The following is a 14,554-nucleotide window of genomic DNA, read 5'->3' as shown; positions in this document are numbered from 1 at the left end:
TTGATATTCATAAAAGTGCATACATATATATTTACATATGTATGTAAGCACTAGATATCGCCTATATTTTGCGAGCAAGCATGTCATTCTTGTGGCCGATCGAACGTGACTGCAATGAGTTGCAACCTACGCAACCTAAGGCTTTCATAAGCTTAACAATAAATGAGTAAAGTATATATGTAATAATTGCGTAATTAATGGATAATCATTGAAACCTGATCATATGGGCACTACAAATATTACATTTATACTTGTATTTATTACTGACCGTTTTATTCCTAAATAGGGATTACTATCACAATTACAAAATAAAAGCAGTGAAATCAAAACTTGCGCCGTATAATACACATTAGTCAAAATGGCTGCATTAATGTGTGAGCCTCATAAAATTGTAATATAAAGTTGGCAAATATCTCCTTTCCGCTTTTTGCTCTTTATTCAATGCTTTATAGAAAATGTTACAGTGATCGGATTTAGTTCAAATAAGCGCCGTTTCGTTCGATAATCTGTTTCCATCTAGACGGCAACTTCATAATATCCCTCTCGTAGAAGCCCCCTCCATATTTGCGAAAAACTCGGACAGCCACTTTTCACAATCCTCTTTTGAGTTTAACTTCACACCAGGGCGTTCGCTATAGACAGGAGCAGGTGGTAATCACTTGGCGCTATGTCCGGGCTCCCGTAGCTTCTGACGAGTCACCAACGAAGTGTATGGTCTTTCGTTGTCCTGGTGGAACACTACACCCTTCCTGTTGGCCAATTCTGGACGCTTCTGGTCCAGTTGTTCGCAGTAGATGATAGAATTAAGCGTCTGGTCATATGGGAGCAACTCATAGTGGATGATTCCCTTCCAATCCCACCAAACACACAGAAAAACCTTCCTGGCCGTCAATGCCGGTTTGGCCACTGTTTGGGACGATTCACCGGCCTTCGACCACGACCGTTTTCGTTTGATATTATCATATGTGATCCTTTTATCGTCGCCAGTCACCATACGCTTCAAAAATGGGTCGAGTTCGTTCCGTTTCAGCAGCATATCGCAGGCGTTGATTTGGTCCAGAAGGTTTTTTTGCGTCAAATCATGAGGCACCCAAACATCAAGCTTTTTTCTGTATCCAGCCTTCTGCAGATGGTTTAAAATAGTTTTGTGACTAACTCCTATCTTCTGGGCGATGTCACGAGATGCCACATGCCGGTCTTACTCGATGTTTTCCATGATTTGATCGGTATTCGTCGTCACAGGTCTTCCGCCGGCTGGCTTATCCATGGTGTCGTTTTCACTCGCTCTGAATCGTCGAAACCATTCCAACGCAGTTCGAAATGATAGAGTACCATCCCCCAAAACAACATTCATCTCACGGAGCGTTTCTCTAGCGGATTTGCATTTAACGAAGGAAAACTTTAAAATTTCGCGAATTTCGGCGTTAGTGAACTCCATGTTTACACGTCTACATATAACTGTTGAACGCAATATCCAAGCTAACCATGCATAGCGTCGTTTTGTAAGTTATGTCAAGACCTTTCAAAGATGTATAGTATTGCCAGATACGAGCTCTGAAGCGCTTTATACAAGTTAAGATACACCTGTTGTCAAACACGAGGGTTAATAAAATCACACAATGACACAAAGGTTAATGCCATAATCTGAGCTCAACCTATTCTTGCATTCAATTCTCAATATGTGCGGTATGTGCGTGGCGTTCGCTGACTGGCTAGCATACCAATAAACAACAACTCCCGCATAGCTCTGTTTTCCCGCCAAGATCTGCAGCTCGAAAGAACAAAAAAGAACCGTTTCTCCGTGGAGCAAAACAAGCAAGTCAGGTCAGGTTGAAGTGGAATGCTAGAATTCATTAAGCAATAAAGAATAAAGCGAGTAACATCGCTGTGAAAGTAAAAAAAATCATTTTTACTAATTTACATAGCCGCGAAATTCAAAAGGCAAAAAAGCGGAAGGGAGATATTTGACAAGCTAGTATATTTATAAGTATAAGTACTCATGTTGAGAACTAATCATTGAAAATTAGATACTGACGTAATGTTATGAGAAGTGTTTCCAGACATCTGAAAAAGTGTTTAAAAAGCAATATTGTATCGGAAATCACTATTAGTTAATAGAAAATTGAGCACAAGATTTTGGTAGCAAACTATTTAAGGTAATGGCAAGCGACTCAAAGCACTCAGCTGTTTTCTCCGATGTATTCAACTGAATGAAGAGAGACTGTCATGTACATACATTGTGACAAAATAGTACCCGGAAATTGTAATTTAAATTCCCGGGTAAATGATATTTCAAAAAAATGTATTTTGCTTAGTTGGTAGGACTGTCCTTAATTAATATGCCAAATATGAGCTGTCTGTCAACCAGTTTGTTACGATACAACTCAGTTGTGCGATGCGATGGATAAAAATATCGAAGAAAGCATTTATCTCTAATTTTTCTTTCTAACCAAATTTCTTGAGCGAAATCATTGCGAAGGAAAAGGCTTACGGTGATTCAGTTTTATCAAACACACAAGCCTACGAGTGGTGCAAAGCCTTGAAAGCCTTGTTGAAGACATGTCTCGTTCTGGACGACCGTCGCTCTCTTTAACTGACGAAAATATTAAAAAAGTGAAGGAAGGATAGCTCTTACTAAGAAATTTCTGTTTTTTTGAACAACGCTCTTTAGCGGTAAATCAGCGTCCATATGCAATTTTTAACCGCCGTCTATACAAAGTTTCTTAATAGTTAATATAACATTCTCTCTTGGATGAGCTCACAATTATACATATGTAAAGGAACTTTCAAAAGTGGACTTCTGCTTTCCACAAATCGCTTTCACGTCCTCTTGTTTATGAACACAACGCCATGCTGAACCAGCTATTTTAAAAAACTTCAGTGAATGAGATTATATCTTACCAAGTTTAGATTTCAATATACAGAATTGCCCTACTCCACAGAACGCGTGTAATCTCCATAAATCTTGACATCTCTCTCTATAAGGCTACCAAGTATATTTCAAGCGTTTCACCCAGCAAAAGTTGCTTGCTTCTTAAACATTTTTTTTTTTTTGCGAAATGTACCCTTTTGTCTATATTTGTGCAAGATCAAGAACTTTAAATTTTATTAATTTAATTTTATGCAAAAAAAAATTCAAAACGCTTTGTTTTGAGTATTGAGTTAAAACGCGTTTTCTTTACCATATCTGTCGGACTTTTTATTCTGTATCTATTTTGCGATTTCGCAAATTTCGATTAGACTTTAAAGTCTTTAATATAGTTCGATGGGCATTAACAGTAACTAACACCAAAATCAATCAAATTTAGATTTTTTTGTGCATATAGTGTGTATATTAGACATATGGTTTTCAACATGAAATAAAAAGCATATAATTTAATGTTATGGCCAAGAATTTAATAATATTATATGTTTTGAAAATTATTTCAAGCCTACTGGCCCCATTTTCGAACACTTTTTACAGCAGTGGCGCCAAACCACAGATCCATGACGCGAGATAGTGAGCTCACGAAAAGTTTCCTTCAATAAATTGGTAGTTTCATTGGCGGAATAGCTATATACTATAACTATGCATATATTGGCCAAATCAGAATCATCCAATCAAATCACTGCTTGACCGGCCTCTTTTTCAAAACAGTTTCGCCCAATTAAGCTTTCAGCACAACATCTACACCAAACAGTGACACGTTCAGGATACGTTTGTTTTTTGACCATCGCATGTGGATTCTTAGAACCCTAATGAAGGCAATTTTGGCGATTAACAAACCTACCAAGGTGAAAATGCGCTTTATCATTTAAGCGGATTACCCTCAAAAAATCAACATCCAAGCTATCATAATTTTTGAAATATTGCTCAATAATGAAGAATAGATAATGCCATAAATGAAGAATAAATGATATCGGAAAGGTCATTCTATCGCTCCTATGCTGTGACTAATTTATTAGACCAACTTCTTAATAAATTCCCTAAGGCGTTCTCATATCGACCGCGCTTACTTACAATCATATATATTGCGTTGTTGTTTCTGCGCCGATTGTGGTTTTTGGTATTTATGTTGCTGTTGTTGTTGTTGCGGGTTTGGTGGTGATTGCGGCGGGCCTTGCGGAAATTTACGTTGAGACGAGCGCACATTCATTAAATACTTGGATAAGTTCGGTGGTGGCACCATGTTGCACGTACAATTTTTTAGATTTTCAAAAAATATGAAATATCAAACACACACACACTGGTGAAAATAGGCTCGTGGTCACATTAAACTTTCATTTTTAGAAACACTATGTGAGAGTTGAAAAAAAATATTTTTTTTCATATTTTTACAAGCATTTTGCATGTCACACTCTCCAACACGCACTCGAAATATTTATTTTTATCGGCACCATTTTGTATGCACATTTTGTTTCATCAATATTTAACCGTTATTCAAAACGCCAGCATAAAAGCGATATATAGTTTGCTGGCAGCACGCAGCCTTTACGCGGCAGGAAATCAAACAAAGTGACCAACAACGCTGTCCGTCTTCTGTTCTCGCATTCCACTGTCTGCAATAACTGTAATTATAAACACCGTTACATGCAATTGCAACTATAATGAGCCGTTAGCACAGCCGGCTCTTGTGTTGCCCTCGCCGAGTCACCGCTCAGCTGTCGAGTTGGCGCAACGCGTGCTTCCAACCGACACACAGACACACACACGGACTCAGCAACGAAATAAAGCGGCTAAAACACGCTACGGCGACGCGCATTCGCCACTGTCACTGTGAGATAGTGGGGCAACACTCGGTCACATACTGGCTTTTTGACCCACTCAGTGTGTCTAGTTATGTGCTTGGTTGGCTAGCAGCCGCTTTGGCACACCGTTTAACGAAACGTTCAAGCCACCGCCGATTCGGCAGTCGTGACGCTTTTTCGCTAGATTAGCGCTGGCGAATGTGCCGGCATTCCGCGGCAATGTGTGTTGGCCGCGGTGCTGTGTTTGACTGCACATGTGTCACTTGCTGACCTGTTTGATTAGCTATGCCGAGTATTCTTGCCACGCTATTTTTATCAACCGTTAGATGTTTGTACATATGTATATGCACACGTAAATAAATGAGTAGTGAGAAAACAAATGCATAAACATATATTCATATAAGCACAGTGTGCAATTTCTGTGATTTAATGAGGAAAACTTATAATTTCTGATATGTCTTAGCACGTCGTATACAGATTCCAGCGCCAAGCATGCGATCCGCCGCATTTTACATTTATCCGTGAATCGGTGCAAGTTTTTTCCCAGAGAGGTGCTTACTACCTAATGCGTTTTTACAATATAAGTTATCGATTTGCCATTTTCCTCGCTTACCTATCTTTGACCACTGCTCTCTGCTATCAAGAAATCCATAGCTAAAAGCAATAACACACAATATTCTATTTAACGTCCGGTATGCGGTATGCTGACGACAGCCTTGCCGAACGGCGCTCAAGAGCACAACGGATCAAATCAATGAGTTCATAAGCGCCCTGAAAATGCTAGGCAATACCAATTGGTAGTGTAAAATGGACACACCAACCACCTTAGTTGGGTCCGCGGCCCATCTAAAACCTCTGCCATACTTTGGGTTCGACAACCCCACATTCAACTGACATAGTGTCAGTTCTTCCTGCATTCGCGCTTTAAACACAACCACCACGATAGTCCCCGAAGGGTCAGTCCGCATGAGCAGGTTGGAGCGAACTCCAAGGGCTCCTGCTCTCCGTGGTACGAGAATTAAGTCCCCGATCGGACCTCGTAGCCGAAACTAGTACCAGTTGACCTTTCACACTGCTCTGGAGTGGGGACCAGGGGTTGGACTCCATACGCACATTACACGCACACACCATTCACACAAGAAGCTAACCCTAATTCCCAGTTAAACGCTTTCGCCGCTTGAAAAATTCACGCGCAAACGGCCCTAATTATTCGGCATTTCAATGAGTGGAGATTACACCGCTAACATCTAAACCTCCATCAGTCCAGCTAATCCACATACCACCCAGATCTCTAACGTCGGAGTACATCGGGTATTTTGCAATTACATATAGCCGGTCTTCGACGCGCACCACACAAAAACACCTCAACCTATCAAATAGGTCGAAAAATGCATTCAGAGGTCATGCCACGTATGCCGAAAACCCAGACTCAGACAGAATCTGAAGTCTGAGTTAGCCACAACAAATCTAATGTCCCGGATGTACTCGTAAGCCACTGACCTGCATTTGACCCTATCATCTAGATGCCTCTTGCTCCCTAGATATCGCTCCCATCCCACATCATCATCGGAAATCCAGTCATTCCGCACGGACACAATTAAGCCCCTTCTTAACCTGAATGCAACAGCACGCTGTATGACAATCAAGTCAAGAGTGTGTACACCTAAAACCACCATCCGTTGAGACCGTGCGACATATAGGCAAACTTGCAAGCATCAAATAACGTTGAATGGAGAAGAATTTTGGCCATCCCAAGACTGTCGTGGTTGCCTCCCACCATAGAGCACCATAAGTGGCATATGCCACATACAAGCCACGGTATATGGTGCGAATAGCTCGACGTCCGAGACCCCAATCCTTCCGCAAAATGCGTCGTACTTTGCCTGTGGTTGCCTGCATTCTTCTTCACATGTGAAATGTGGAGTTAAACACATTCTTTCACTCATGGTCAGCCCCAAGTATGTAAGCGCGTTATATACCTGATGTTGACCCCGTTCACCCGGATAATCGGTGGACGAACCGGCAACAATCTGTCCTTAAGCAGCATTGTCACGGTTTTTTCCATCGATGTGTCCACCCCCACACCTCAGTCCCAAGTGTTTACAATTTCTATAAATTGTCCTCCTGCCCGCTCTAACTCAGACCTCGAATATTCGACACAAACGGAATACTTCGCTTAAGCGGTATTTTAATTACTGATCTGTCTTTCTGTTTCATTCAATAGCTCATATACTTTGTCTTGTTCTCTCTGTCTAATGCTTGATGAATCGAAGACAGATAATGAAAAGTAGGTACCGATAACATGATAGTCTTGCAGTCATGCCTTTTCGTAGTCTTTTCATACAGCAGCTTAGTGAATATCCAGAAAGCAGTTCTTCATTTAACTACAAAAGAAAAGTAAGGGACTAAGAAGTCCACTTAATGTGGCTTTGTAAAAGGGCTTCCAGTATGTCTGCCTGTCGGTCTGTCTGTGTATACGCGAACTAGTTCTCAGTTCTTGAGATATCGGTCTGAAATTTTGCTCACGTTCATTTCTCCCCAAGAAGTTACTCATTATTCGGAATCGGCGATATTCGATCACTATAGCATATAGCTGATGCCTACTGTTACTACGCCTTATAAAGCATTACTGGTCCTATACATATGTATACCTCTTCTTTATTTCTACGTTGGTGTCCAGGACCAAGCAACAACCCTTTTAAATGTACACTACTGTCTACATATATACCCTCAAAAACAATTTCCTATATGCTCTTGTCATATTCACATACGGAAATGCACAATAACAAGGTTAGATCTGTGACAGCAGCTGTCAAAATGGTTTGGCGTGGCTTGTTCGTAGAAGAACTCACGAATACAGCTAATAAGGTGATACTAAGAAAGGTATGCCACGATACCATAAACAATCTTTACACAAAAACCATAACCATTTGAGCTAAGTAATGTGGAAAAGTAAAGCAAGCAATTTCCACGTAGTATAAAAGCACAAACATTTAAGTTGCGTATACGCCCGAGCACACGATATACATACATGTGTGTAAAAAGCATTTGCAAATCGTTGAAACAACCACTCAGTAGCCACTGCTATGGACACAAAAATAAAATGTAATAAAACTGTATAAATATATATACAGTTAGCTGCACCCGCAAATCGCTGCTTTGAAATGTTTACACACCTAAATGACACAAGCAGACATACAAGTTCATTTAGCGGCAGGTTAATACACAAACTTACCCACATACATATATGTATTCGAAAAATAATAACTTTTATGACACAAAAATATATGCACGTTTTCCCGTTAAATGTATACGGCCAATGTTAGTTACAGTATTCATACATGTGGATTTGCTTTCCTTTTGTGTCTTTCGCAAGCGATTTACAAATTTAGACTCAAACGACAGTGACAGGTTAATAGCTTATGACAGGGCTGTGTGTGTGGTTGGGGCTTTTAGAATTTGTAAATAAGTATGAATAACAAATAAATTTTTACCGTTCTCACATAATATGTTAGAGTAAAATCAATAAATATTTCTGTTTCACAATGCGATGTCTACAATCACACATGTGAGCGCTGGGCCGGTAGCAGAAATGTGCATAAGTAATAATTTGGCATCGATTTTCGATATGCAGAATTGTGTGACATAAAAATTAGTTTAGAAATATAGCTGCCAAAGCATTTTCTGAGTAAGACTTCACATGCCAGGTTGTAAAAATTACAATTTTCTATGAACAATAAATATATTTTTATCTGCTTTAGCTACTACCTGACTAGTAAATATTTAGTGAGATAGCTTTACTACAAATGAGAAACATTGTTGCATGAATTGAACTTTTAATTGGTTGGAATTTGGCGCTTTTATTTCTCTTTAATACCATTTCTACAACTATCTATAGCAAAGAGTTTGCACTTGGTGTGGAAATTACTTCAATTAGTGTCTGATATACTTTGATAAATTAACTAGACGAATATTATATGGAAAGGAATCAAGCACTCATTAATATTTCTGTTGAAAAGTGGATATTCAAAATATATGATATGTGCGTAGGGTTGAGTCACTGGAGAAGAGGTGTAGCGAGCTTTTTCATGGATGGGCGAAGCCAAACGGCAGATGAAAGGGGTAGTCTACAGTCGGGAGCTCTTAATCAACCAGACTACTGTAGTATCTTTAAAGCAGAAGTGGCAGCCAGCAAGGTAGCAGCAGATGAGCTTCACCGAAGTGCTGTTTCTTTTACAGAGGTATGCATCCACTCCGAAATCAGAGCTGCTATACAGGCCTTAAGCTCGCTTATAGTCGGTCTCTCCTCACTAGAAATAACATCAAGCTAATTCTTGTGATAATGCGTAGTAGAGAGGGTTGATCTTCTTTCTAAAAAATTGCATATACGGAAAATGTTCTATGGATATGAATTTGAAAAATAGAAGCATTTGCCAAATTTGTGGTCATAAAATATTTATTTGTTTTGTGCACTGGAAAATTCAAATGGAATTTAAAATTGTGTAATATGGCATAGCTGAACAAAACTATTAAATCTGTAGCAATTCTTTATTAGCATTGATGTTAACAAACTATTTGGAATCACTGTTATAATCCCAAGCAAACAAGAAAGCAATATATGTAATTTGTTTGTTTTATGTTACTGCAAACCCGCCGAGTGATCCACTGTAATTTCGTTACAGCTTGCACACCTGTGTAGGAATGTTAATTATTTGGGCATACAAATGGTGTTGTTGTTTCGTCATCACGAAGTAATGGAGCAGCTCTGCAGAAAAGAAGTACAACTAAATGACCGAATGTTAATACAATTTCATTCATGTTCGTTAACATTCTCTGTTTGGTAGTCGTTTGTCGGCCTGTAAGTGCGCGTCGGTACCTGATCGCGATTAAAGTTTGTGAAAAAGTAATAAATTATTTATTTTAATTTTTTGAGTATTATTTAATAGTTATTTAAATTTGTGAACGTAAAGTGATAAGTGTGTGTTAATTGAAGTGAAAGTGTGCAAATGCAATATAGCAAAGCAGGGCGCAATATGTTGCTTTGGCAAACATGTGCCGCATGTTCATGTGAAAAATGTGCTTTTTCGCGAAGATTCCCGACTGCTCGTTATGAACGCACTAAATAAAGTATATAGTAAAAAATCTAAGTTTAGTGAGAAATCTATCAATATTGATGATTTTAATTGTTGTTATTGTTCGATCATAGCGTTTGAAGTATCCAACGTATATTTAATTAAAAGAAATTCAAGATCTCCAATCAATAAAAGGTAAGGGTGAGCACGTATGTATGTATGTATATACTTAGTTATGATTTTTGTTTTTCTAAAAATTCTTATACCGAATTTGTCGATCAGTGAATGAGTTATTTATAGTATCTGTATACATATGTATAAAAAATTGCATAGATTCTGGTATATTTTCCTGGCTTTGATTCTTGCAAGTTGCATAAGTATAAAATGTTCTGTTGCACCCGAATTTAGCCCTTCGAGTTTGGATTTTATTCTCGAAACAATATTGAAATTGAAAACTAAGACATAATTTAAAAACTAGCCTGGGGTATTTACTAATTGTTCCTAAAAAATGCAAACGAAATGACATATAATATTGTACAATAATAATTTATGTAAGATATGCACATTTTTGGTGTATTCAAATATTCCACATAAAAGGGTAACACCAAAAAAAACACTAGAAGAATATGGAGTAGAAATCAAAAAAAAAAATGTTTTTCAATAATAATCCAAGTGCTTTATTCGCCCTTCAGAATCTAGAAATGCATCAGGTTCCGATTGCAGTCACAGAAAGTAGAACGCCGAACAATGAACTGTCGGCAGAACTATAGCCAACACTTCTAATAGTGTTCAGAAAACAAAGCGAATTAAAATTTAAAATTTTTAGGGTTCGAAGAACCAGGTAGCCAACATTTCTTTTTTGTTGTGTTGATATACATACATATGTACATGCTGCTGAAGTGTGATAAAATTTGAATTTTGTCTGTAGCAGCCACTAAGGTGAAAAGTGTTTTTATGAGCTTAGAGATTTGTTCGTAATTCTCGGCCAAAAACAGCACCGTAACGATACCACAGTCTCCATATTCGCCAGAAATGACAACGTGTGACTTTTTGCTGTTTCCAAAAACAGAGACAACCTTATAAAGCCACCGTTTTACAAGATAGATGAAAATCGCTGCAAAATTTTAGAAGTGTTTCGACCAGTGGTGACTATTTTTAAGGCGACAATGAAAAACAAAAATTTCCGTTATTTTTTAACACACGAAATATTTCATAAAATTAAAAAGCCTACATATTATATTTATCGTACCTGTAGCATACGATTTCTACAACAAAATTGCTTTATTTTGTCATTATCTGCTGATTGATCGCAGAAAATTTTGGAAAATAATATTTTTAAAAATCGCTTAATATCTGTATATATTTATACGTATGTCAATGTCATGCTCTTAAATGTTTGTTGCAATCATTTTTGCTTCTAATAAAAAAATTTAAAATTTACGAACCCAAAACACATAATGTAGGCCATTTAAAATAACACCTTTTATTTAAAAAAAAGCATTCTAGTCTAAACATTTAATAAATCGATAATTTTTGCTCTTATATTAGGTTGTCAAAAAAGTCTTGCGGTATTTTCGCTAGTTGACGCTGAAAGCGCGTAGTTCTAGTTTTATTCGTCGCATCGAGTCATGCTATACCTTTTTGGAAAGCTCATTTCACGCGCTAACACGTGTTTGATTGATTGTCGTTTCTTTTAAGTCGTTCGTGAGTTATAGCGTCGCAAACATGGAGCAAAATAAAGAGAAAATACGGCATATTTTACAGTACTACTACGATAAAGGCAAAAATGCATCTCAAGCCGCCAATAAAATTTGTGCAGCTTATGGACCCGATACAGTTTCCATTTCCACCGCACAACGATGGTTTCAACGTTTTCGTTCTGGTGTAGAGGTGGTCGAAGATGAGCCACGCTCCGGAAGGCCTGTCGTCGAAAATTGCGATAAAATCGCTGAGTTGGTCGAAAGAGACCGGCATAGTAGCAGCCGTAGCATCGGTCAAGAGCTGGGCATGAGTCATCAAAAATTCATTTCAATTTCAATAAAAAAAAATTCAATAAAAATACCGCAAGACTATTTTGACAACCCATTATATCTTATCTTATATACATATGTATACAAATATATCTCCTAACTCGGCGGATTTAGTCTAAGCTTAAAGCTGTGAAAATTTATGTACTTATGTTTGAAATTTAATTTTTTGTTGTATTACAATATGTTTAAAATATTGTTGTAAAATTTCTAATCAATCCGAGTAAAGTTCAAAGAGATAGAGCCTTCGGTAGTGCCGTCCATCAGGCCACGGGTTTACGGGTTTCGAAAAATCATTTTTTTTAATGTCTTATTAAACTCTACAACACTTCTAGAATATTGTCTGAGTAGTAGTTTCGGAGATACAACATTGCGAACTTGTGCGCTCCAGGCTAGCTAGACTAAGTGCGTCGCTTTTAAACGCGTTTTTCTCGAAACTGTCTTTTTGAAGTCAGTTGGCAAGATTTCTCGAGAACTACTAAACCGATCTTCATGAAATTTTACGCATGTCTTTGAGCTACAATTCTTAAAGACTTGGAAGAAGGATTTTTTTTTCGATAACAACTGTTTAAAAAAAAAATCTTGTGAAATTCTAAAAATGTCTGCCAAAAATCCAATTTTCAATTTTTTCTTTCGTCCAAGTTCTGAGTTAATGTTTTAAAAAATTTCAGAATTTTTTTGTTATGTTTGTTGTTTGTATGTATGTTTTTAGCAATAAAAAATTCTAAAAAAATATTTAGTTCTTTATACACGTATGAGAGAAAAACTTTTATTAACGATTCTGTAGAATTACCTCACCAAGCGACACCACGATCAAATTAACACTTTTCGTTATATGTGTATGCCCAGTGAAAGCAAGCCAACCTTAAAACAATCTCCGCTAGTGGCACCAAAGCATCAGAATATCTAAAGCGCTGTTAGTTAATTAAACGGTTACTTAACCAATAGCTTTTCGGTAAGAATTGCGAATTGGCACTTAAGGAACTCATAAAAACTGTAACAGAATTCTCTGACTCTCACTGTTGGGTATCTAACTTGTTAAGTCACTTACTTGGGTAATTAAATCGATAACAGGCTTGCTAGGTAAGACTAGCAATATGTTAATTATAGTATAAATTGTGGGGAAAGTTGCGAGAATAATTAAAAAAATATTCTTGTAAAAGGTGCCTAAACCAAATTAAATCGACAAATTTATTTTTGGTTTTATTTGGCTTCATATCGAAATATATGTATGTACAAGTATATCATTATGAGCAAAGGGTTAAAGCTTCAACAATCTTGTTTCACTAGATGGCGCTAAAGTAAAATCATTACTTATTGTCCTTGCAGAAATTTTCTGGTTCGATCGTGTTTCTTTGGACTCTTACACACTTTAAAGGCCTAACCCTTATAAAATTGTTTTAGGGACATGTCTCAAGATTTGTTATTTTGTAACACAATAAAATTGCTGGTAACATTGGTAACTACAACAATAAATCACTACCTAAATAGGTAACTCTTGTCGAAAAAGGACATATTTAAACGCAATTTTACCTATTTGATATTGAAATAATTCATCATAATTCATTTAATCATATCTGCATATCTAAATATATAAAATATTTGCAAATTAAAATTTTCTGTCATTTCAGATTTATAAAAATAAATATCTTGGCACTTCACTGAATATGCTACGTCAAACAAACTGACAATCAATACAGCTCTGTGCATTGGAAACTTTCCGTCGCCACTTTTCTGTTTCAAGCAGTTCTGAAAATATTTCTCCACCGCGTCGGTTAAAATCCGTGAAAATCGTGAAAATCTTAAAACATATTAGTATAATTTTGAATTTTGGAGCAAATTCAAGTGTTAGTGGTAGTATTAATTTGTAATTAAGTGAAATTAAAGTAATTGTGACATTTTTCACTCGGTTTTTTAGGAATCAAATAAAATGCGTTCGTGTCGTCGCGGTAAAAAGTATGTGCAAGAGGTTACCTCGCGAAATACTCTGAAATAGGTGTGTTAAGGAGTTGTTAACCTTTTCATTGAGCAATTTATTCATAACTCACAGTATGGTAAGTTCGTTGACAGAATTATTATATTTACATATTACTTACAAATGGCAGCAAAAGAACGTATAAAGAGCGCCAGTTGGAATCTATTGCGACAGACTGCAGCGCTTTATTGTTGCCCATTTCAGCACATAATCCTGTTGTTGTTGTTGTTGGTAGTTAAATTAATAGAATGTAAGCAAGGACAGGAATAATGTGTGTGGTAATAAATAGCACTACATACCGTTAGGCTGTTGTGGTTTCCATTCTTCCGTGCTATCATTGCGCTATTTTAACTATTCCCAGTGAAGTATGTGTGAAAAGTGGAATTCCAAAAACAACAGTTTGAGAGCCAGCGTGATTTAATTGAGCTTAAGGGGTTATATACCTTTTTTAATTTCAAAAAATCGAAATTTTTTTATTGCTTTATCTTAAAGAACAACTCCTTGAGAACATTTTCTCAAATTTTCATAAAGATTCGAGCAGTAGAAAAAAAAGTTACAGCACTTCTAACCGCGCGCTTCGTCGCGGCCCCAAACCCGAGCGGCCAGCGTTGAAACTTTAAACGCGAATATCTCGAAATGGTGTTTTTTGAAAAACGACTTTGCGGTGACATGAATTGACGGAAAACTACTGAACCGATTTTCTTCAAATTTTTTTTAAATGTTCGTAATGAAATTTTTCTGTGCTCGAACGA

The 14,554-nt window shown here is 37.2% G+C and overlaps 1 protein-coding gene and 1 long non-coding RNA gene across 2 annotated transcripts in view; one reads left to right on the top strand and one right to left on the bottom strand.

The window, feature by feature from the left end:
• Positions 1–4,982, bottom strand: part of LOC126757910 (voltage-gated potassium channel subunit beta-2) — a 163,895-nt gene extending 158,913 nt beyond the window's left edge. Inside the window, exon 1 of the mRNA XM_050471835.1 lies at positions 4,001–4,982. Coding sequence (XP_050327792.1) covers positions 4,001–4,169 — 169 coding nt within the window. The 5' untranslated portion in view covers positions 4,170–4,982. The remainder of the gene's footprint in view (positions 1–4,000) is intronic.
• The window catches only part of LOC126757930 (uncharacterized), a 170,503-nt gene extending 156,628 nt beyond the window's left edge, over positions 1–13,875 (top strand). The window contains exon 3 of the long non-coding RNA XR_007666801.1: positions 13,459–13,875. This is a non-coding gene — a long non-coding RNA (uncharacterized LOC126757930). The remainder of the gene's footprint in view (positions 1–13,458) is intronic.
• The last annotated feature ends 679 nt before the right edge of the window (positions 13,876–14,554 follow it).

The sequence above is a fragment of the Bactrocera neohumeralis genome, chromosome 5 (assembly GCF_024586455.1).
Source record: "Bactrocera neohumeralis isolate Rockhampton chromosome 5, APGP_CSIRO_Bneo_wtdbg2-racon-allhic-juicebox.fasta_v2, whole genome shotgun sequence".
NCBI lineage: Eukaryota > Metazoa > Arthropoda > Insecta > Diptera > Tephritidae > Bactrocera > Bactrocera neohumeralis.
This window is presented reverse-complemented; position numbering and strand designations above follow the sequence as displayed.